At 43.0% G+C, this 24,450-nt stretch overlaps 1 protein-coding gene across 11 annotated transcripts in view; it reads left to right on the top strand.

Annotated features, from left to right (window-relative positions):
* The first annotated feature begins 202 nt into the window (after positions 1-202).
* LOC129649800 (uncharacterized) overlaps positions 203-24,450 on the top strand; it is a 210,774-nt gene continuing 186,526 nt past the window's right edge. For 6 of the 11 annotated variants that reach the window (XR_008713283.1, XR_008713282.1, XM_055577660.1 and 3 more), the window contains exon 1: positions 203-735. Coding sequence is in view for 5 of the 11 variants with exons in the window: in XM_055577660.1 (XP_055433635.1) it covers positions 412-735 (324 nt within the window). In the remaining 6 variants the exon portion in view is untranslated. Of the gene's footprint in view, positions 736-5,437; positions 5,593-9,564; positions 9,716-18,429; positions 19,084-24,450 lie in introns of those variants that run through there. The other 5 variants (XR_008713285.1, XR_008713284.1, XM_055577658.1 and 2 more) reach the window with 4 other exon arrangements.

The following is a 24,450-nucleotide window of genomic DNA, read 5'->3' as shown; positions in this document are numbered from 1 at the left end:
TGTCCTGTATTGGCAGGTGGATTCTTCACCACTGAGCCCTCACCATGACGATTTTCAAACTACAGCAGTCCCCACTCCTGGTTCCCTCACTCTCTCTTTAAAACATCCAGTCTCCTGTACAAATTCATGCTGTGTTCAGTCCAGGCTGGACCCTCTTACTTTTACAACAGAAATTCTAACTAAAAATCTGTCATGACCACTTTAGAGTCTGGCTGTGTTATTGCTGATGCTGTATTTAGTCTTTTCTCCAGTTTCAGGAACACTTGGAATACAGTTAAAATAACTGTGTAGTTGTCTTCTTCTGCAAATTCTTGCTTATGACTTACTGCATAAGCAAGGACAGTCTTTAAGAAAAGTCTGCCTTTGTCCCACCTATTAGCAATGACTTTCACTTTAATCTGTACCCCTTGAATGATCCCTGTTTCTCTTCACCTGATGGAAATGCAAACTATTCCCAGCTACGCTTGGGCTCAGAGGAGCTTTGTCTCCAGGTTTCTTCCAGGTGAGGCTCATCCCAGTCTCTTGCGATTTTCCTGCATAAGTGCATGGATTCCTTACTCAGTTGAAGACACCTGGAGAGCCAGAAACAGAACTCTCAAGAGTTCCTGCCCACAGCTTCTCCTGTTGGGCAGCCCGCCTCCTAACCCCCTGGAGCCCTGGGAACCAGATCTGTTCCTGACTCAGAGACCACCAGGCTCCCCTGCCATTCCCTCCCTGGCACACCCACTCCAGAAGGTAAGGGAGGCACTACCAGGTTCCTCTCCTGTGTTTCTTCTATTTCAGGCCTCAGTGTCTTGCACTGTGTATTTTCTAAGTCTGGTAAACTGTTGTTTGATCAATTTTGCCTGGTTCTTTTTTATAGGCTGGAGCAGTGGCCCCTGCTATTTTTGGCACTAGGGACCAGTTTTGTGGAAGACAATTTTTTCATGGATCAGGACAGGAGTTGGGGTGGGGTTGGTTTGGGGATGTTTCAAGTGCATTACATTTATTGTGCACTTTATTTCTCTCATTATTACATTAGCTCCACCTCAGCTCATCAGGCATTAGATCCTAGAGGTTGGGAGCCCCTGCGTTTAAATACATAGCATGTCAAAAGTAACTTTGATCCTATCCATCTGTAATTGCCCACATTTTCCCAACCCAGTAGATTTTGAGAAAAAGAACATAGCTATTAAATTTTGAATCTTGACTTTATTTCACAGCTCATACTCTATTAATCAACAAGCTTTAAAAATAAATTTCAAATCTGTCCTCTTCTCAAATTCCCAACTTTGCCACTATTTTCAAAGACATCATGACTTTCACCAAAATTTTCACAATTCCTGCCTAACAATTTGATAGGGCCCACATGGGGGCTTATTCTTAAGATTGCTCATTATGTTGACCTCGCAAACAAAGAATAAGTTCACAGTGACCCTTGAGATGGACCAAATTGCTCAAACAACATTCTGTTTTCTCACGGGCACCTATCTTCTGAAAGCTACGAGACCACCAGATTCCAGACCTCTGGCTATGAGACCACAGGACTCAAATACAGGCTAAAAATTAACCATTTGTTCAGAGAAATTTTCATTGGTGTGGTTTAAGAAAGACTCCGTCAGAAAAGGAGGACACTGGTTCTCCTTAAGGGCCAGTCACCCTCTCATTTCCCTCTAATAAATTTTCCTTTAGCCTGAGTGCTTGCTCTTTTTCTCCACATTCACCTTGCATTCTGGTGCTGAAACCCGGGAGGGAAGATCCTCCAGGTGGTGGTCCTCCTGTGGTCCCCTCCCTCAGACCTTGCCAAGAAACTGAGATGAGCTCTGGAACAGGACTCTCCACTTGCAGTTCTGGACTGACATCCACACACTGGCCCATATTTAATCCGGTTAAGGCTGAGTGAAATCCCATTCTCTCTCTCTCACCTTGTTTCCAAGTCTGAGCGCTAGGTGGGAGGATCTCCACAGCTCTGGATCCTCAGCCTTGTGCCCCATCTAATTTGAAATAGAGGATGCCTATTACTCTCTGACTATGAACAAAGCATCACTATGAACAAAGCTAGTGGAGGTGATAGAATTCCAGTTGAGCTATTCCAAATCCTGAAAGATGATGCTGTGAAAGTGCTGCACTCAATATGCCAGCAAACCTGGAAAACTCAGCAGTGGCCACAGGACTGGAAAAGGTCAATTTTCATTCCAATCCCAAAGAAAGGCAATACCAAAAAATGCTCAAACTACTGCACAATTGCACTCATCTCACATGCTAATAAAGTAATGCTCAAATTCTCCAAGCCAGGCTTTGGCAATATGTGAACCGTGAACTTCCCGATGTTCAAGCTGGTTTTAGAAAAGGCAGAGGAACCAGAGATCAAATTGCCAACATCCGCTGGATCATCAAAAAAGCAAGAGAGTTCCAGAAAAACATCTATTTCTGCTTTATTGACTATACCAAAGCCTTTGACTGTCTGGATCACAATAAACTGTGGAAAATTCTGAAAGACATGGGAATACCAGACCACCTGATCTGCCACTTAAGAAATTTGTATGCAGGTCAGGAAGCAAAAGTTAGAACTGGACATGGAACAACAGACCAGTTCCAAATAGGAAAAGGAGTTCGTCAAGGCTGTATATTGTCACCCTGTTTATTTAACTTATATGCAGAGTACATCATGCGAAACGCTGGGCTGGAAGAAACACAAGCTGGAATCAAGATTGCTGGGAGAATTATCAATAACCTCAGATATGCAGATGACACCACCCTTATGGCAGAAAGTGAACAGGAACTAAAAAGCCTCTTGATAAAAGTGAAAGTGAAAAAGTTGGTTTAAAGCTCAACATTCAGAAAATGAAGATCATGGCATCTGGTCCCATCACTTCATGAGAAATAGATGGGGAAACAGTGGAAACAGTGTCAGACTTTATTTTTCTGGGCTCCACAATCACTGCAGATGGTGACTGCAGCCATGAAATTAAAAGACGCTTACTCCTTGGAAGGAAAGTTATGACCAACCTCGATAGCATATTCAAAAGCAGAGACATTACCTTGCCAACAAAGGTTCGTCTAGTCAAGGCTATGGTTTTTCGAGTGGTCATGTATGGATGTGAGAGTTGGACTGTGAAGAAGGCTGAGCGCCGAAGAATTGATGCTTTTGAACTGTGGTGTTGGAGAAGACTCTTGAGAGTCTCTTGGACTGCAAGGAGATCCAACCAGTCCATTCTGAAGGAGATCAGCCCTGGGATTTCTTTGGAAGGAATGATGCTAAAGCTGAAACTCCAGTACTTTGGCCACCTCATGCAAAGAGTTGACTCATTGGAAAAGACTCTGATGCTAGGAGGGATTGGGGGCAGGAGTAGAAGGGGACGACAGGGGATGAGATGGCTGGATGGCATCACTGACTCGATGGACATGAGTCTGAGTGAACTCCAGGAATTGGTGATGGACAGGGAGGCCTGGCGTGCTGCGATTCATGGTGTCGCAAAGAGTCGGACACGACTGAGCTACTGATCTGATCTGATCTGATTACTCTCTGACAGAGAAGGCAATGGCAACCTACTCCAGTACTCTTGCCTGGAAAATCCCATGTATGGGGAAGCCTGGTAGGCTGCAGTCCATGGAGTCGTGAGGAGTCCGACACGACTGAGCGACTTCACTTTCACTTTTCACTTTCATGCATTGGAGAAGGAAATGGCAACCCACTCCAGTGTTCTTGCCTGGAGAATCCTAGGGACAGTGCAGCCTGGTGGGCTGCCATCTATGGGGTAGCACAGAGTTGGACATGACTGGAGTGACAGCATTACTCTCTGAGAAAGTCCTGAGCATGGGGACACCTTTTGTCTCAGACCTTTCTCCTCACTCTCTCTCGCCCTTGTCTAACCTCCCTATTCAGCCACAATGAGAAATTCTCAATCCCAGCCCTCAAAATCTACTCCTCTAGGATGCCTTCTCCAAAACTAAAAGCCCTGGGCTTCCAAGGGTAGATAAGACCAAAAAGATTTATTTACTACTCTAATACGGTCTGGCCATAATACAGACTTGATAATAGGTCCCAATGACCAGAAAATGGAGCTCTCGCTTATAGGACTCTACGAGACCTTGATAACTTCTGCTGCCACAATGGCAAGTGGTTAGAAATCCCTCATGTTCAGGCCTTTCTTCACTCTCGACCCTCCCTCTGTGAATCCTGCTCTACTTCTCAAATACTCTTAGCCCACTCTGGGCCACAAACTCCTTATACAATGTCTCTCGATCCCTGTTCAGACTTTTCTTCTTCTTCCTTTCACCCTTCTGACCACAGCCCACCCCCTATTGCTCCCAGTCCCAATCCTGATCTAGTTCCACAACCTCCACTTAGTGCCCCCTCCTGCTTCCCTCCTTCTCAGGCAGCCAACCCCCTTCCCCTGCCTGTGCCAGAGACAAGCTCTGGGACCTCACCCCCATCCTCTACCCTGAGGGTCCCAAGGCTTTACCCCAACCTCCCTAGATACTCTCGCCACAGGTCCTGAACAACTTTAAAACAGGACACTTCACACTCCTTCCCTTGCCCCACTCCTCCCTTTATGGGAAGTAGCTGGGGAAGAAGGCATTGTTCAGTTCATGTCCCATTCTCCCTCACAGATCTGTCTCAGATTGAAAAGTGTCTTGGCTCCTTCTCCTCAGACCCTGATAATTATCTAAAAGAATTTGAGTATCTTACCCAGTCTTATGACTTAATCTGGCATGACATTTACATCATCCTTTCCTCCACTCTTCTCCCAGAAGAGAAGGAACGAGTATGGCAAGCCTCTCAGCAGTAAGCTGATGAGATACACAGGACTTATGACACGAAGCCCATAGGGGCAATGGCTGTCCCCCGAGATGATCCCAACTGGGGTTATCAGGCAGGGAGACCTGGACGAGCAGCCCATAATTATATAGTTGCTTGCCTCATTGTGGGCCTTCAAAAGGCAGGGCATAAAGCTGTCAACTTTGATAAGCTCCAGGAAATAACTCAAAGACTAGATGAAAACCCAGCACAATTTCTAGCCAGGTTAGTGGAAGCACTACAAAAATATACAAAATTTGACTCCACTTCAGCAGAGGGTATCATTTTCCTTAACACCTATTTTATCTCCCAATCATCCCCAGATATCCAAAAGAAACTAAAAATGACAGAAGGCCCTCAAACCCCTCAAAGAGACTTTTTAAATTTAGCCTTTAAGATTTTCAATAACCAGGAAGAACAGGCAAAGCTAGAGAAGGCCCAACGAGATCAAGCCAAGTATCACCTTTTAGCCAGTGCCCTACATGGCTCCAAGCCTCCAACAACTAACAAAGGAAACCACCTGGGCCCTGCTTCAGATGCGGCAAAGAAGGCCCCTGGGCCCACTCATGCCTAAAGCCAAGGCCCCCCCTCCAGGCCCTTGTCCCAGCTTTGGCATAAAGGGACATTGGAAGGTCGACTGCCCAAACCCCTTTCCAGGGACCCAGACATCCCCTCCTGGTCCCGAGCAGGAGTCCTCCAACCCAGCTGTGCCCAGCCTCTTCAGACTCACTGCTGAAGACTGAAGGTGCTCAGGGCCCCAGGCCCCGACTCTCGTCACCTCTACAGAGCATAGGTAACTCTCACAGTCACAGGTAAGCCGACTTCCTTTCTCATTGACACGGGGGCCACTTACTCTGCTATGCCTGTCTACTCCAGAAAAACCAAAGTCTCCCAGGTCTCTGTTATGGGAGTTGATGTTTTAATATCTACATCATGAATAACCCAGCCTCTACCTTGCACATTTCAATATACTCCATTTTCCCACTCTTTTCTCATATTCCCCAAATGCCCCACTACTATTCTTGGGAGAGACCCTCTCTCAAATTCAAAGCCTCTATTACTAACCCAAGCCCATGCTCTGATCTAGTCTGGCTGTGTGTGAAGTCACTCAGTCGTATCTGACTCTTTGCGACCCCATGAACTGTGGCTTACCAGGTTCCTCCATCCATGGGATTTTCCAGGCAAGAATACTGGAGTGGGTTTCCATTTGCTTCTCCAGAAGATCTTTCCGACCTAGGAATTGAACCTGGGTCTCCCACATTGTAGGCAGACGCTTTACAGTCTGAGCACCAGGGAAGCTCCTGCTCCTCAACCCCACCTCCTCTTCTCCTGCCCCATTGCCCTCCTTGTCTGTAAACCCCATAGTTTGGGATAGAGACAATCCATCTGTTGCCTCTCATCATGCCCCAATGCTTATCTGTCTCAAAAACCCCTCTGAATTCCCCAGTCAACCACAATACCCCATCTCCCCAAAACATCAACAGGGGTTAAAGCCTATCATACTAAACTGTTATGTCAGGGCCTCTTGTGCCCAACTCACTCTTCCTGTAACACCCCTATCTTACCTGTCAAAAAGTCAAATGTCTCTTATTGCCTGGTCCAGGACCTGAGACTTATCAATGCAGCTGTTGTCCCCATACACCCAGTAGTTCCAAATCCCTATACTCTTCTCTTTCTCATTCCCTCTTCCACTACCCACTTCACTGTTGTAGACCTCAAGGATGCCTTCTTTAATATCCCTTTGCACCCAGACTCTAAAGATGTCTTTGCCTTTACCTGTACTAATCCAGACAATCATTGCTCCCAACAGCTGACAGAGACAGTCCTCCCATAAGGGCTTTCGCGATAGCCCTCATTTCTTTGGCCAAGCTCTAGCATCAGACCTAACCTCTCTTGACCTTACTAGAGTAAGTGTCCTCCAATATGTGGATGATCTTCTCCTTTGTAGTCCTTTGCTTACACAACAACACACTATCAGATCAGATCAGTCACTCAGTTGTGTCCGACTCTTTGCGACCCCATGAATCGCAGCATGCCAGGCCTCCCTGTCCATCACCAACTCCCGGAGTTCACTCAGACTCACATCCATCAAGTCAGTGATGCCATCCAGCCATCTCATCCTCTGTCATCCCCTTCTCCTCCTGCCCCCAATCCCTCCCAGCATCAGGGTCTTTTCCAATGAATCAACCCTTCGCATGAGGTGGCCAAAGTACTGGAGTTTCAGCTTTAGCATCATTCCTTCCAAAGAAATCCCAGGGCTGATCTCCTTCAGAATGGACTGGTTGGATCTCCTTGCAGTCCAAGAGACTCTCAAGAGTCTTCTCCAACACCACAGTTCAAAAGCATCAATTCTTCGGCGCTCAGCCTTCTTCACAGTCCAACTCTCACATCCGTACGTGACCACAGGAAAAACCATAGCCTTGACTAGACGAACCTTTGTTGGCAAAGTAATGTCTCTGCTTTTGAATATGCTATCTAGGTCAGTCATAACTTTCCTTCCAAGGAGTAAGCATCTTTTAATTTCATGGCTGCAGTCACCATCTGTAGACAACACACTATTTAACTCCTCAATTTTCTAGCTGATAAAGGCTATCAAGTATCTCCCACCAAGGTTCAGCTCTCTTTTCCTAGAGTCGCCTATTTCAGAGTCCTTTTAACACCAACGAAAAGATATATTACTATATCTAAATTGCTATATAGAGAGTCCCTTATATCCACCCTACCACTCCCTACAGTAAAAAGAGAGATTCTGTCCTTCTTGGGGTTAGCTGGATATCTGTGCCTCTGGATTCCTAATTTTGCTTCTTGGCACAACCCCTTTATCAAGCCACCCAAGGAGGTCTTTCAGAACCACTATAGCTAAAATCAAATATCCATTCAGGCTTTAACACCCTTAAGCAAGCCATTCTCTCAGCCCCAGCTCTGACACTGCCTGACCTTTCTCGCGCCTTTATACTCTACACTACTGAGAGACACAAAATTGCCCTAGGAGCTTTGAGACAAAACCAGGGCCCCTCCTTCACCCCCGTCATTTATCTACCAAAGCAATGAGATCCCACACTTCGAGGATGGCCAGCCTGCCGACGTGCTCTGGCAGCAGCTGCACTCCTCACTCAGGAAAGTAAAAACTGCCTTGTGGAGCACCCACTGTCATTTGTTCACCACATGACTTTAAGGACTTATTTTCTCACAAATCCATGGGCCTTCTATCTCCTTCACACATCCAGCTAATTCATGTCACCCTTCTCAAATCTCCTGAGTTCTCCTTTGAATGCTGTCCTACTCTCAACCCCGCCACCCTTATCCCTAATTCTTCTGAGTCCCCTATCCATACTTGCAGACAGGCATTAGAAGACCTGATGCCCCATTTCTCCCACATTCCCTCAACCCCTTTAAATCACCCTGACTTTACTTGGTATATTGATGGTAGCTCCTCTACACCATCAGAAGGAAAAAAGGTAGCTGGATATGCAATTATCTTTGACAGCAAAATTATTGAATTCCAACTTCTCCCCTTGGGAAAGTGAAAGTGATAGTTACTTAATCGTGTCTAACTCTTTGCGACCCCATGGACTGTATCCCAGCAGGCTCCTCTATCCACGGGATTCTCCAGGTAAGAATACTGGAGTGGAAAAAAAAAAAAAAGAATACTGGAGTGGATTGTCATTTCCTTCTCCAGGCTCCCCTCCGGAACCTCTTCCCAAAAGGCAGAACTTATTGCACTAACTAGAGCCCTTACCCTCATAACTAACAAGAGAGCAAATATATACTCTGATTCCAAATATACTTTCCACATCACACAGTCACATGCTGCCATCTGGAAGGAATGAGGGCTCCTATCTACTAAAGGTTCCCCTATAACTAATGCCCCACTTGTACTCCAACTTTTAAAAGGACTAACATGCCAATTGAAGTAGGCATCATACATTACTGAGGTCACCATGTGGCCTCAGACTGCATTTCACGGGGCAACAACACGGCAGACAGAGAAGCAAAACAAGCCTCACTCTGATCACCACCTCAACAACTGATGGTAATCCCCAACATAAAGCTGCTTTACCTCCCTGAAGGAAAAACAAGATTATTACAAGAGGGAATACAACCACAAGGAGATTGATTACAAAAACAGGTCACTATGTCCTTCCCCAATCTCAGGCCACACAGATTCTTAGACATTCATCAGGCCCTACACTTAGGTACTAAACCTCTTTATCATGTCTTAAGACATCTTATCACCTATCCTAACCTTCTTTCATTCCTAAAACAAATCACCCACTCTTGCATTATCTGCTCCTCAGCAGATCCATATTCCTTGCAGACTCCAATCCTTGGGAAAAGTAGAAAACACAAATTCTATTCTCAAAACGCACCTAACCAAAATCTCTCCAGAACTACAAAGGCCATGGACCAAACTCCTTCCTGTGGTTTTGGCTTGCATTAGGGCTACTCCACGGGCACCATGTTTCCTCAGTCCTTTTGAGTTCATGTATGGATGCCTTTTTATCTTAGGTCAATTCCCTACTGCAAGCCCCTTGCTGGGAGATTATCTTCCCACCCTTAACCTTATTAGACACCTCATGAGAGAACATGCAGATTGCTCTCTCCCAAAGCCCCATCAAATGAATTCAGCTGACTTTAACACTCATACCCAGGGATTACGTCCTGATTAAAACCTTACACCATAAGGATCTCCAGCCTTGATGGACTGGTCCATTTCAGGTCATTCTGACCACACCAACAGCTGCTAAACTAGCAGGCCATTCCTCTTTGTTTCATATCTCTAGATTAAAACAGGTCCCAGGACTCTCCATCTCTGCCAAGAAGCATTCCTTGCTCAGACACTCCTTGCTACACCAGCACTGTTTTGGGACTCACCAAGCTTCGACTGGATTGGATTCCTGAAGAAACAGAGCAGCCAAAAACAAATATCGATAAGTAAAACAGAAACAGATGTATTGGTTAATAATTGGATTGGGATTTTCCCTACTTATCCTATTCACAATAGGACTTTACTCTGTGTCTACCCCTGGGTGGACTATTATTCAAAAGTTTTCCCTCTGTTTTACCTACTGCTCTATAGTTCTTGTTGTTTTTTTTTTTTTTGGGGGGGGTGTGGTCCCCCTTTTACTGTGATCAGCCTAGATGAATTCATTCCACTTTCCTTCACATAGTAACACAAGCTCTTACCTTTCCTGGAAACACCATTGTTACTGATCTCCCCTTACTCCTTGACTTTATAACTGATCATTGGCTCCAATGAGATTTCATAGAGTTCACACCAACCCCAAATTATTTCTACACCTGGATTCTTATTTTTATCATTTTCTTCCCTTAGACATGAGATGTTACATCATGATTTTACTCTTAATCTCTCTTCTTTTACAGTTCAAACTTCACATTAATACCCTGCCTATAACTCACCCTGCCCCAAACCTTGCCTACTTATTCAGAACTCTAAAACCCAACCCTGGCCAGTGAATGTTGGATTTCCTTATCCATCTCCTCCCTTGGAGGATTGGCATTACCCATTTCCACAGTTAAATGGACTCATGTAAACACTTCTCTTTATCACACATACAAAGGAGAATCTCTTTTTATCATACATAAGTTATTTATATTCAGTTGATCAAATTCACAATCCTGACAAGATACTGACCTCCCTCCTTACAGATCTCACTTCTACTCATAAAGTACCAGCTATGGGAGGACCCACCAACTCTGATGTTTGTCTACAACAGGCTCCTTTCTGTTTTTCCAGAAAAAACTCTATAAACAATTCTTACCCCCAACTAGGAACCATATTGCCACACCTCTGTAACCACACTTCACATCTCTCCTTCCCTTCAGGGCAATTTCATCTACCATGTCTCTGGAACTGTGGGATGTTCTCTTACTTCCTCAGGCAAACTCCCTTCTGCATACGGTATAAATACTCCTCTTGTAGTGGCTACACTGGAGAAGGCAATGGCACCCCATTCCAGTACTCTTGCCTGGAAAATCCCATGGATGGAGGAGCCTGGTAGGCTGTAGTCCATGGAGTCGCTAAGAGTCGGACACGACTGAATGAATTCACTTTCACTTTTCACTTTCATGCATTGGAGAAGGAAATGGCAACCCACTCCACTGTTCTTGCCTGGAGAATCCCAGGGATGGGGGAGCCTGGTAGGCTGCCGTCTATGGGGTCGCACAGAGTCAGACACGACTGAAGCGACTTAGCAGCAGCAGCAGCAGCAGTGGCTACACTGGTGAGTTCACTGTCAGTTTCAGAGACGACAAGCAAGTTCCAGGAAGGGTCCTATGTGCTATCAACTTCAGTTTTTGTCTTCTTATTCCTGGAATATTTTTCTTATGTGGAACCACCACCTACTGATGTCTTCTCACTAACTGGACAGGAATATGCACGCTGTTATATCTGGCCCCAGATATTTCTTCTGCTCCTAACAATTGGACCCTTCCTATCCCACTAACTTATAGTCCACCCAGATGGGCAATTCAATTCATTCCTCTATTAATCAGTTTAGGAACAGCAGCTGGGATTGGGACAGGGACCTCAGGACTCACAACATCTTTAAAATACTATCAAAGCCTTTCTAAAGAACTCACTGAGAGTGTAGAAGAAATAGGTACAGCCTTATCACTATCTAAAACTACCTAGATTCCCTGGCAGCTGTGTTCCTCCAAAATAGAAGAGGATTAGACTTCCTTGTAGCAGAAACTAAGATCATGGCATCTGGTCCCATCACTTCATGGGAAATAGATAGGGAAACAGTGGAAAGAGTGCCAGACTTTATTTTTTGGGACTCCAAAATCACTGCAGATGGTGACTGCAGCCATGAAATTAAAAGAAGCTTACTCCTTGGAAGGAAAGTTATGACCAACCTAGACAGCATATTCAAAAGCAGAGACATTACTTTGCCAACAAAGGTCCATCTAGTCAAGGCTATGGTTTTTCCAGTAGTCATGTATGGATGTGAGAGTTCAACTGTGAAGAAGGCTGAGCACCGAAGAATTGATGCTTTTGAAGTGTGGTGTTGGAGAAGACTCTTGAGAGTCCCTTGGACTGCAAGGAGATCCAACCAGTCAATTCTAAAGGAGATCAGTCCTGGGTGTTCTTTTGAAGGAATGATACTAAAGCTGAAACTCCAGTACTTTGGGCACCTCATGCGAAGAGTTGACTCATTGGGAAAGACTCTGATGCTGGGAGGGATTGGGGGCAGGAGGAGAAGGGGACGACAGAGGATGAGATGGCTGGATGGCATCACCGACTGGATGGATGTGAGTTTGAATGAACTCCAGGAGTTGGTGATGGACAGGGAGGCCTGGTGTGCTGCAATTCATGGGGTCGCAGAGTTGAACACGACTTAGCAACTGAACTGAAACAACTGATTCCGATTTTTGGAGGAAGCCTGCTGCTTCTATGCCTATAAATTGGGTATTGTAAAGGAAGCAGCAAGAAATTTGACAAACAGGGCCTCAAGAATATGTCACCTCAGTAATTCATGGGAAAACTGGATAAGCAATTGGAATTTGATGCCCTGGGTCATACCTTTTCTAGGCCCTCACCTTCTACTTGCCCTTACTCTAACTTTTGGCTCATGTTTAATGTGTCTTTTTTCAAAATATCTTCAGGACCACTTACAAGCCTTCACAAACTGAACTACACATGGGCTACTTTTAACTCGCTGAAATTATCAAAAACTTTGAGTGAGTGAAGTGAAAGTTGCTCAGTTGTGTCTGACTCTTTGTGACCCCATAGACTATACAGTCCATGAAATTCTCCAGGCCAGAATACTGGAGTGGGTAGCCTTTCCCTTCTCCAGGGGATCTTCCCAACCCAGGGATCGAACCCAGCTCTCCTGCATTGCAGGCAGATTCTTTACCAGCTGAGCTATCAGGGAAGCCCATCAAAAAAAAAAATTTTTTTTTTGAACCCACACAAATCCCATTGACCCAAATTCCAGCCTCTTCTTATCTCATTCCCCGACATCACTGTCTTTCAGGAAGCAGTTAACTGACCTCCTGCCCTTCAATTCAGTCACTCAGTGGTGTCTGACTGATCCCATAGACCGCAGCACACCAAGCCTCCCTGCCCATCATCAACTCCCGGAGTTTACTCAAAGTCATGTCCATTGAGTCGGTGATGCCATTCAACCATCTCATCCTCTGTTGTCCCCTTCTCTTCCTGCCTTCAAACTTTCCCAGCATCAGGGTCTTTTCAAATGAGTCAGTTTTTCACATCAGATGGCCAAATATTGGAGTTTCAGCATCAGCCCTTCCAATGAATATTCAGGACTGATTTCCTTTAGGATGGACTGGTTGGATCTCCTTGCTGTCCAAGGGACTCTCAAGAGTCTCCTCCAACACCATAGGTAAAAAGCACTGGTTCTTTGGCATTCAGCTTTCTTTATAGTACAACTCTCACATCCATAGATGACTACTGGAAAAATAGATTTGACTAGATGGACCTTTGTTGGCAAATTAATGTCTCTGCTTTTTAATATGCTGTCTAGGTTGGTCATAACGTTTCATCTAAGGAGTAAGCATCTTTTAATTTCATGGCTGCTGTCACCATCTGCAGTGATTTTGGAACCCCCACAAAATAAAGTCTGTCACTGTTTCCATTGTTTCCCCATCTAGTTGCTATGAAGTGATGGGACGGGATGGCATGATCTTAGTTTTCTGAATGTTGAGTTTTAAGCCAGCTTTTCACTCTCCTCTTTCACATTCATCAAAAGCCTCTTTAGTTCCTCTTTGCTTTCTGCCATAAGGGCGGTGTCATCTGCATATCTGAGGTTAGTGATATTTCTCCTGGAAATCTTGATTCCAGCTTGTACTTCTTCCAGCCCAGCATTTCTCATGATGTACTGTGCATATAAGTTAAATAAGCATGGTGACAATATACAGCCTTGATATATTTCTTTCCTGATTTGGAACCAGTCAGTTGTTCTGTGTCGAGTTCTAACTGTTGCTTCCTGACCTGCATACAGATTTCTCAGGAGGTAGGTCATATGGTCTGGTATTTCCATCTCTTTCAGAATTTTCCACAGTTTGTTGTGATCCACACAGCCAAAAGCTTTGGCATAGTCCATAAAGTAGAAGTAGATGTTTTCTTCTGGAACTCTCTTGCATTTCCGATGATCCAACAGATACTGAAAATATGATCTCTGGTTCTTCTGCCTTTTCTAAATAGAGCTTGAACATCTGGAAGTTTATGGCTCACATACTGTTGAAGCCAAGCTTGGCAAATTTTGAGCATACTTTACTAGTGTGTGAGATGGGTACAATTTTGTGGTAGTTTAAGCATTCTTTGGCTTTGCCTTTCTTTGGGATTGGAATGAATGCTGACCTTTTCCAGTACTGTGGCCATTGCTGAGTTTTTCTAATTTGCTGGCATATTGAGTGCAACATTTTCAAGCGTCATCTTTTAGGATTTGAAATAGCTCAACGGAAATTCCATCACCTTCACTAGCTTTGTTCATAGTGATTTTCCTAAAGCTCACTTGACTTCGCATTGCAGGATGTCTGGCTTTAGATGAGTGATCACACCATCGTGATTATCTGGGTCATGAAGATCTTTTTTGTATAGTTTTGTGTATTCTTGCCCCCTCTTCTTAACATGTTCTGCTTCTGTTAGATCCATACCATTTCTGTCCTTTATTGTGCCCATATTTGCATAAAATTTTTCCTTGGTATCTCTAATTTTCTTGAAGAGACCTCAGGTCCTTCCCCTTCTATTGTTTTCCTCTATTTCCTGTTATCACTGAGGAAGGCTTTCTTATCTCTCCTTGCTATTCTTTGGAACTCTGCATTCAGATGCTTATATCTTTTCTTTTCTCCTTTGGTTTTCACTTCTCTTCTTTTCTCAGCTCTCTGTAAACCCTCCTCAGACAACCATTTTGCCTTTTTTGCATTTCCATTCCTTGGGGATAGTCTTGATCCCTATCTCCTGTATAATGTCAGGAACCTCTGTCCATAGTTCATTAGGCACTGGGTTTATCAGGTCTAATCCCTTGAATTTATTTCTCACTTCCACTGTATAATCATAAGAGACTTGTTTTAGGTCATACCTAAGTGGTCTAGTGGTTTTCCCTACTTTCTTCAATTTAAGTCTGAATTCAGCAATAAGGAGTTCATAATCTGAGCCACAGTCAGCTCCCAGTCTTGTTTTTGCTGACTGTAGAGAACTTCTCCATCTTTGGCCGTAAAGAGAATAATCAATCTGATTTCGGTGTTGGCCATCTGGTGATGTCCATGTGTAGAGTCTTTGCTTGTGTTGTTGGAAGAGGGTGTTTGCTATGACCAGTGCATTCTCTTGGCAAAACTCTATTAGCCTTTGCCCTGCTTCATTCTGTACCCCAAGGCCTAATTTGCCTGTTACTCCAGGTATTTCTTGACTTACTACTTTTGCATTCCAGTCCCCTATAATGAAAAGGACTTCTTTTTTGGGTGTTAGTTCTAGAAGGTCTTGTCGGTCTTCATAGAACCATTTAACTTCAGTTTCTTCAGCATTACTGGTCGGGGCATAGACTTGGATCACTGTGATATGGAATGGTTTGCCTTGGAAATAAACAAAGATCATTCTGTTGTTTTTGAGGTTGCATCCAAGCACTGCATTTCGGACTCTTTTGTTGACTATGATGGCTACTCCATTTCTTCTAAGTGATTCTTGCCCACAATAGTAGATATAATGGTCATCTGAGTTAAATTCAGCCATTCCCATCCATTTTAATTCACTGATTCCTAAAATGTCGATGTTCACTCCTGCCATCTACTGTTTGACCACTTCCAATTTGCTTTGATTTATGGACCAAACATTCCAGGTTCCTATGCAATACTGCTCTTTACAGCGTCGGACTTTTTTCCATCACAAGTCACATCCACTACTGGGTGGTGGTGTTGCTTTGACTCCCTCCCTTCATTATTTCTGGAGTTATTTCTCCACTGATCTTCAGTAGCATTTTGGGCACCTACCAGCCTGAGGAGTTCCTCTTGCAGTGCCCTATCTTTTCATACTGTTCATGGGGTTCTCAAGGCAAGAATACTGAAGTGGTTTGCCATTCCCTTCTCCAGTGGACCATGTTTTCAGAACTCTCCACCATGACCCGTCTGTCTTGGATGGCTGTACATGGCATGGCTCATAGTTTCATTGAGTTAGACAAGGCTGTGGTCCATGTGATCAGATTGCTTAGTTTTCTGGGATTGTGATTTTGCCTATCTGCCTTCTGATAGAGAAGGATAAGAGTCTTATGGAAGCTTCCTGATGGGAGAGACTGACTGAGGGGGAAAAATGGGTCTTGTTCTGATGTGCGGGGCCATGTACAGTAAATCTTCAGTCCAACCTTCTGTCAATGGATGGGGCTGTGTTCCTTCCCTGTTATTTACCTTGGGCTAATCTATAGCGATGGAGAAGGCAATGGCACCCCACTCCAGTACTCTTGCCTGGAAAATCCCATGGATGGAGGAGCCTGGTAGGCTGCAGTCCATGGGGTCGCTAAGAGTCAGACACGACTGAGCGACTTCACTTTCACTTTTCACGTTCATGCATTGGAAAAGGAAATGGCAACCCACTCCACTGTTCTTGCCTGGAGAATCCCAGGGATGGAGGAGCCTGGTGGGCTGCTGTCTATGGGGTCGCAGAGAGTTAGACATGACTGAAGCGACTTAGCAGCAATCTATGGTGAAGGTAATGAAGATAATGTTGACCTCCTTCAAAAGGTCCTATGCAGGCACTGCTACATTCAGTGTCCCCAACCCTGCATCAGGCCACTGCTGATCCATGCCTCTGCCAGAGACTCCTGGTCACTCATGGGCAAGTCTGGGTCAGTCTCTTGTGGGGTCACTGCTTCTTTCTCCTGGGTCCTGGTGCACACAAGTTTCTGTTTGTGCCCTCCCAGAGTCTGTTTCACCAGTCCTGTGTAAGTTCTGGCTGTTCTGTGGTGGGGTTAAGGGTGACCTCCTCCAAGAGGGCTTATGCCATACTCAGGTCTGCTGCACCCAGAGCCCCTGCCCATGCAGCAGTCCACTGCTGACCTGTACCACTACAGGAGATACTCAAGCACAGTTCTATCTCAGTCTCTGTGCGGTCTCTGGGTCCTGGTGTCCACAAGGTTTGTTTGAGCCCTCTGAGCATCTCTGGTGGGTATGGGGTTTGATTCTAAACATGATTCGGCCCTTATCCTAAATCAAAAAGGTTGGAATGATAGGGCCCACATGTGGTCTCATTGTTAAGATGGCTCATTATGTTGACCTAAATCACAGTGACCTTTGAGACTGACAAAATTGCCCAAATGACATTCTGTTTTCTCACTGATGCCTACCTTATCAAGGCTACAAGACCACCAGATTCTAGACCTCTGGCTATGTGACCACAGGACTCAACTACAGGCTGAAAATTAGCCATCCTTTCAGAGAATTTTTCATTGGCAGGATATAAGAAAGATCCCATCAGAAAGGGAGGACACTGGTTCTCCTTAATGGCCAGTCACCCTCTCATTTTCCTCTAATAAATTCCCCTTTTGCCTGACTCACTATCTTTTTCTCTGCACTCACCTTACACAATTACTCTCTTTTGGTTTCCAATTTCTGGTTTTGTTTTAATCCTCCAAATGGCAGACAGAAATGGTCCTTATTTCTAACACGTAAATTGGGCTGTGTTAGTCTCTTGCTCAGCATTATCCGATGGCTTTTTACTACATGGAGGATGTGTGTGTGCTCTCAGAGTCTTTCGATTGTAGTCTGACCAGGCTCCTCTGTCCATGAAATTTCCAGGCAGGAAATACTGAAGTGGGTTGTCATTTCCCTCTCCAGGGCATCTTCCTGCCTCAGGGATTGAATCTGCATCTCCTATGTTGGCAGACAGATTTTTTACTACTGAGCCACCTGGGAAGCCAGTCTCGGCACATGGAAGATAAATAGACATTTCAACATGCTGTATTTTTCTAGGACTTCAGTAACAAAGTACCACAAAGTCAGGGGCCTAAATAACAGAAGCTTTTTGGCTCACAGTCTGGAGGATGGAAGTCTGGAATTAACATATCAGCAGGGTTGTCTCCTTCTGAGGCTGTGAGCGGAAATACCTCCAGGTCCCTCTCCCTGGCTTGTCAATGGCCATCTTCTCCCTGACTCCCTTCCCATCATCTACCTTCTGTGTGTCTGTCTCTTGTACCCAAATTTCTTCTTTTAATAAGGCCAACAGTCATGTTGCATTAGGACCTACCTTAATGACCTCATTTTAACTTCATTACCTCAGTGAAGACCCCACCACCAGATAAGGTATCTTCTGAGGTGGGGGTTTCAGTAACTGCAAAAGAACTCAAAGACATTGTTCTGTGTGTGCCTTAAGGGGGAACCAGGCCCTTGCCCCAAGGTGGAACTCTTGTTTCCCTCATCTCTGTATCCCCTCCTTTCCCTGATTAGCAACTGTTTGAACCTGCTCTGTGGAACTCAGGGAAGGTCATGGAGGCTGTGTGCCTGTATGCGCTCAGTCATTCATGTCTGAATCTTTCTGACACCATGGACTGTAGCCCACCAGGCTCCTTTGTCCTTGGGATTTCCCAGGCAAGAATACTGGAGTGGGTTGTCATTTCCTTCTCCAGGGGATCTTCTTGACCCAGGGAATGAACTCAAACTAATGTCTCTTGCAATGGCAGGCAGATTCTTTACCACTGGCGCCACCTAGGAAGTCCATGGAGACTGAATGAAGCCTATTTCCTGCCAAGAAACAAGGAATACAGGAAGCCTTTTGTACCCTGGTTCCCCATGCGGTCCTGGTTCCTTGAACGTGGGCTGAGATGTGCAACTAAGTGGTTAGTCTCGAAGGACTTACCTGGTGCTTCCTACATTGATTCCTACATTGCTGAATAAATTATAGGTGTTCCAATAGGGAAATGCAGAAATTAAAAGAATTCTTTTGAAGAATAAATGAGATGGAGAAATGCACATGAAAAGAAATTTCTCTAAGAGTGTATGTGGTATTGCAAAGGGGCATCACATGTGTGTGTCTGTGTCCTTGAGGATCAGAGCTTGGTGGGGCATTGCCCATGTTTGTGCTCTCAGATTTCTCCTATCTTGTACCCTTTACCCTGTTTAACCACAGTGATTTGGAAGTCGCATAAATAAGTACTTTAGTTTCCATAAATGGACCTTTCGTTGGCTCCAGAAGAGACCTACATTTAATGTACCTCATTATCTCATTGCTTTTTGGATTCAGACTCTTTATAATAACATTGATGCACAGTTTCTGCTTTAAAAATCAGTATCTTTTACAGAGAAGAGACAGAAATTCAGTGTTTTATTACACTACCATTTATTATGTAATAAATACTATTGTTAGATAACTTATTCCTTTCTTACTATATACTTACATATTGTATACTTGACTTATGGTTGAGAACACTATAAAAAAAAAAAAAACTATAAAATATTTATGTGAAAGAGTATTTTGTAAGCCTCAGTTAAGTAAGTACTTATTTTAGCTGTCTGGCCTCCTTTTTACAGGGCTGGTCAATCCCCCATTGTTTATCCTTTTAATTCTTTGTGAGTACTTAACAAACAAACAAACAGAAAGCCCATTGAAGAGCTTTCTGGAATAACCATATTGATTTTCTCTTCACAATGGGACCAATTATGACTTCATCACCAGAACATATTTTGAGATCTTTCTAGCTCTACTAAATAGCTTTATTTATTTATTCTTATAATCTCTGATCATATAGCTGTCTTAAATGTTGGTATATGTCCGTAACATTTCGTTACCACATGTCTTTTCTTGTCTCCAGAGCAAAATGTCTTTATGCTAAGGTTCTAATCTCAAAAGACATGCACTCTGAATAATGGATTTTCCTTCTGATACACTGTGCTATTCTTCCTATCTTCTTTATCTTACCAATAAAAATGTATCCTTTCTTTAGTTACATATATCTGATGCTCTTTCTACTAAACATTGGTAATAGATCTATTCTGTTACAGTGTCACATTTGTTGCTTTATAGCTCATATTTGTGCCTTAGAAGAAGACAGTAAAGGTCTTCCACTTGAAATGTTTAACAAACTAAAACAACTCCCCTTGAATTATTTAACTTTGTCAAGGAATTTGTACTAGCTGAAATTAGGTTTGCCTTCAGTAATTAGACAATGTAGAGTAACAGTGCCTCAAGCAAGAGATCTGTTTAATTCTTTGTTTCCAAAAGGCATCAGAGCATAGGAAGACAAGGGACTAAGTGATCTTGCTGTAGTTCTGGTCTTGGTAACACTCTGTGGTTCTATTTTACTTCTCAAATAATAGCCATCTCTACTTCCAAGCAGCCAACAAGAAGGAAAATTGATCTAGAAAATCTCTTTTCTTTTAAAATTACTTTGTAATTAATAAGATAAAAACACAGGAAGTTGTGTAAAGCAAATACACCACTAATAAACTTCCATAAGTCTTTATAACTATCACCCAATTAAGAGATAATAATCTTGCCATACATCACAGACCTCAACTTGCCACCTCAAAACCCCAACCCTCTCCTCCTCTAAGAGTGATTATGTGTGCATGTGTGCATGCTAAGTTGCTTCAGTTGTGTCCAACTCTTTGCAACCCTAGGGACTGTTGCCTGCCAGGCTCTTCTGTCCATGGGACTTTCCTGCAAGAATACTGCAGTGGGCTGCCATTTCCTTCTCCAGGGCATCTTCCCAACCCAGGAATGGAACCCTTGTCTCTTATATCTTCTACATTGGCAGGCAGGGTTTTTTTTTTTACCACTAGCACCACCTGTATAAAAAACTTATTTTTCCTCACAGATTTATTGCTTATGTGAATACGGCTAAACTCTATAATTTACCTGTGTGTGTGTGTGTGTGTGTGTGTGTGTGTGTGCATGCTTAGTAGTTCAGTTGTGTCTGACTCTTTGCAACCCCATGGACTGTAACCCACCAAGTTCCTCTGTCCCTGGAATTTTCCAAGCCAGAATACTGGAGTGGGTTGCCATTTCCTACTCCAGAGTTTACCAGTATGTCATATTAGTTTCTTTAAATCAGTGTAATTACCTCTATATTTCTCATTTTTACTTTTTGGCTTGCAATTTATTTGGTGAGGAACCCTGATGATGTCTTATCTAGTTTCTTAGAGTCAAGACTTTGCTGATTGCATTTCTCTTGTACAGTTAGCATGTTCCTCCATCCTCTAAGCTCATGTGAATTGTGAGGTGGATCCAGAGGCTGTGTTTGGTTCACTAATGATGGTTTTCCATGACTGGCCAGTGCTGAGGTTTATCTTAGGAAACACACAATGCCCATCAATGCTTTATGCACACAACTAATTAATGTATTAGGAGTTGCAAAATAATGATATTACAATTCCATCATTCTGCTTCCATTTATCTTTTGTAATACTTCTATAAAGGGGAATTGTGTCTCACCTTCTATTCGAGGTAAATAGGCAAGATGGATGCTAACTTTATTTACTAGTTTAAAAAAACAAGGTTGCCTAGTGTAATATAGAGGTGACCAGTCCAGTATTATTTTGGAAGGTTAATGAGTAATGAATTAAAACATATTTGAATTGTTTTAACCCAGGTAATAGCTTTCAAAGTTTATGTTTACCACTCTTTGGCCAATGGAAACTTTTGTAATTGATTCCAAAATCCTTAAGTTCTTCAGCCAATATTCCATGATAGTTTTTTATCTCTCTGATGTTCCATGATATGTTTGCTCTCTCTCTGGTGTCCTAAAATGACACATTGTGTCTTGTATATTCCTTGCTCTATTCCGATAATCAGTCATTTTCCCAAGAAACCCGGATTTTCTTTAGTGGGAAGTAAAAATTAAAGATCACTACCAGGCATCTGTGGGCTAATGTTTACTGGATTGGTTATAATTTCTAGGTCTTTATAGTGGAATCTGAATACAAAATTTTATGTCCTTTTAGATTTAATTAATTTCTTCAATCTTGAATCTATATATTTAAAAATTCCAAACAGTGTGTGTGTGTGTATGTGTGTGTGTGTGTATGTATGTATGTATTTTTAAGAACATTGTGAAGGAGAGAATTAATTACCATTGATAACTGATAAGTTCTGTTTCATATTACAGGTAAAACTTTTTTCAGATAATGACACTTTCATAACCATCAGTAATTTGACTGACATACATTCTTGCTATTTTCACTTCATTTTTCACAGCTGTACTTACCTACATGATCAAAGCAAATAAATATTGCAAACTATGCAATCTTCCATACATATATCTTTTGCAACTTCAGTTCTGTGTGTAAAGCTGTATCTCTCAGGTTCATCATCAGTATTATGTTAATGCACGTAAAGTTATTTTGAATGTCTGATGTCCAGCATGAAAACATATAGGTAATAAAGGCAAGTTCAGTTTGTGGACACAACATTACCTGAGTTCCTGCATAGTGATGAAGTTTTATCTTTATACTTTAGAATACAAAGTCAGTTTGACTATTGTAAATCATTCATTTAAAATTTTTTTCTTGATTGTCTTAAACATATTCTGTATTCTTCTAACAAAAAGCTTTGTTGACAAAGGGATTGAAGGCAAACTGATTTTATATCCCTTATAAATGACTCAGTTTTTCTGTGTGATGAAAGGCTATAGGATTTATTCTTACAGTCTTCAATATTAAATCATTTTGTTAGAATTTATTTCCATATTGATTAGTGTATGAAGATTTAGCCCTTTCAAAGTATGTGTATATACAGCATGGAAGCTGTGTATGTATGTAGGTAACTAACCATATATCAACCTATCAGGAGGCTCTCCTTCAACTGTTTGTAGTGTTCCTTCTCTTCATTGGCTTAGTTTTTTTTTTTTTTTTTTTTTTTAAGATAATCCAATTGTACATATTGAAACTTCTTTTTTATTTATTTATTTTTTTAGTTTGCAAAATTGTATTGGTTTTGACATACATCAATATGCATCCGCCATGGGTGTACACGTGTTCCCCATCCTGAACCACCCTCCCACCTCTCTCCCCATACCATCCCTCTGGGTCATCCCAGTGCACCATCCCCAAGCTTCCTGTATCTTGTATTGAACCGAGACTGGCAATTCATTTCTTATATTATATTATACATGTTTTAATGCCATTCTCCCAAATCATCCCCCTCTCCCTCTCCCACAGAGTCCAAAAGACTGTTCTATACATCTGTGTCTCTTTTGCTGTCTTGCATACAGGGTTGTCGTTACCATTTTCTAAAATTCTGTATATATGCGTTAGTATAAGAGAGTTCCAGAAAAACATATATTTCTGCTTTATTGACTATGCCAAAGCCTTTGACTATGTGGATCACAATAAACTGTGGAAAATTCTTCAAGAGATGGGAATACCAGACCACCTGACCTGCCTCTTGAGAAATCTGTATGCAGGTCAGGAAGCAACATTTAGAACTGGACATGGAACAACAGACTGGTTCCAAATAGAAAAAGGAGTACATCAAGGCTGTATATTATCACCCTGCTTATTTAACTTATATGCAGAGTACACCATGAGAAACACTGGACTGGAAGAAACAGAAGCTGGAGTCAAGATTGCTGGGAGAAATATCAACAACCTCAGATATGCAGATGACACCACCCTTATGGCAGAAAGTGAAGAGGAACTAAAAAGCCTCTTCATGAAAGTGAAAGTTGAGAGTGAAAAAGTTGGCTTAAAGCTCAACATTAAGAAAATGAAGATCATGGCATCCAGTCCGATCACTTCATGGGAAATAGATTGGGAAACAGTAGAAACAGTGTCAGACTTTATTTCTTTGGGCTTGAAAATCACTGCAGATGGTGATTGCAGCCATGAAATTAAAAGACGCTTACTCCTTGGAAGGAAAGTTATGACCAACCTAGATAGCATATTCAAAAGCAGAGACATTACTTTGCCAACAAAGGTCCATCTAGTCAAGGCTATGGTTTTTCCAGTGGTCATGTATGTATGTGAGAGTTGGACTGTAAAGAAAGCTGAGCGCTAAAGAATTGATGCTTTTGAACTGTGGTGTTGGAGAAGACTCTTGAGAGTCCCTTGGACTGCAAGGAGATCCAATCAGTCCACTCTGAAGGCGATCAGCCCTGGGATTTCTTTGGAAGGAATGATGCTAAAGCTGAAACTCCAGTATTTTGGCCAGTTCATGCGTAGAGTTGACTCATTGGAAAAGACTCTGAACCTGGGAGGGATTGGAGGCAGGAGGAAAAGGGGACGACAGAGGATGAGATGGCCGGATGGCATCTCTGACTCGCTGGACCTGAGTCTGGGTGAACTCCGGGAATTGGTGATGGACAGGGAGGCCTGGCGTGCTGCAATTCATGGGGTCGCAAAGAGTCGGACAAGACTGAACGACTGAACTGAACTGAACTACTCCTTGGAAGGAAAGTTATAAGCAACCTAGATAGCATATTCAAAAACAGACACATTGCTTTGCCAACAAAGGTCTGTTTGGTCCAGGCTATGGTTTTTCCTGTGGTCATGTATGGATTTGAGAGTTGGACTGTGAAGAAGGCTGAATGCTGAAGAATTGATGCTTTTGAACTGTAGTGTTGGAGAAGACTCTTGAGAGTCCCTTGGACTGCAAGGAGATCCAACCAGTCCATTCTGAAGGAGATCAGCCCTGTGATTGCTTTGGAGGGAATGATGCTGAATCTGAAACTCCAGTACTTCGGCCACCTCATGTGAAGAGTTGATTC

Source organism: Bubalus kerabau, chromosome 4 (assembly GCF_029407905.1).
Source record: "Bubalus kerabau isolate K-KA32 ecotype Philippines breed swamp buffalo chromosome 4, PCC_UOA_SB_1v2, whole genome shotgun sequence".
Taxonomy (NCBI): Eukaryota; Metazoa; Chordata; class Mammalia; order Artiodactyla; family Bovidae; genus Bubalus; species Bubalus kerabau.
This window is presented reverse-complemented; position numbering and strand designations above follow the sequence as displayed.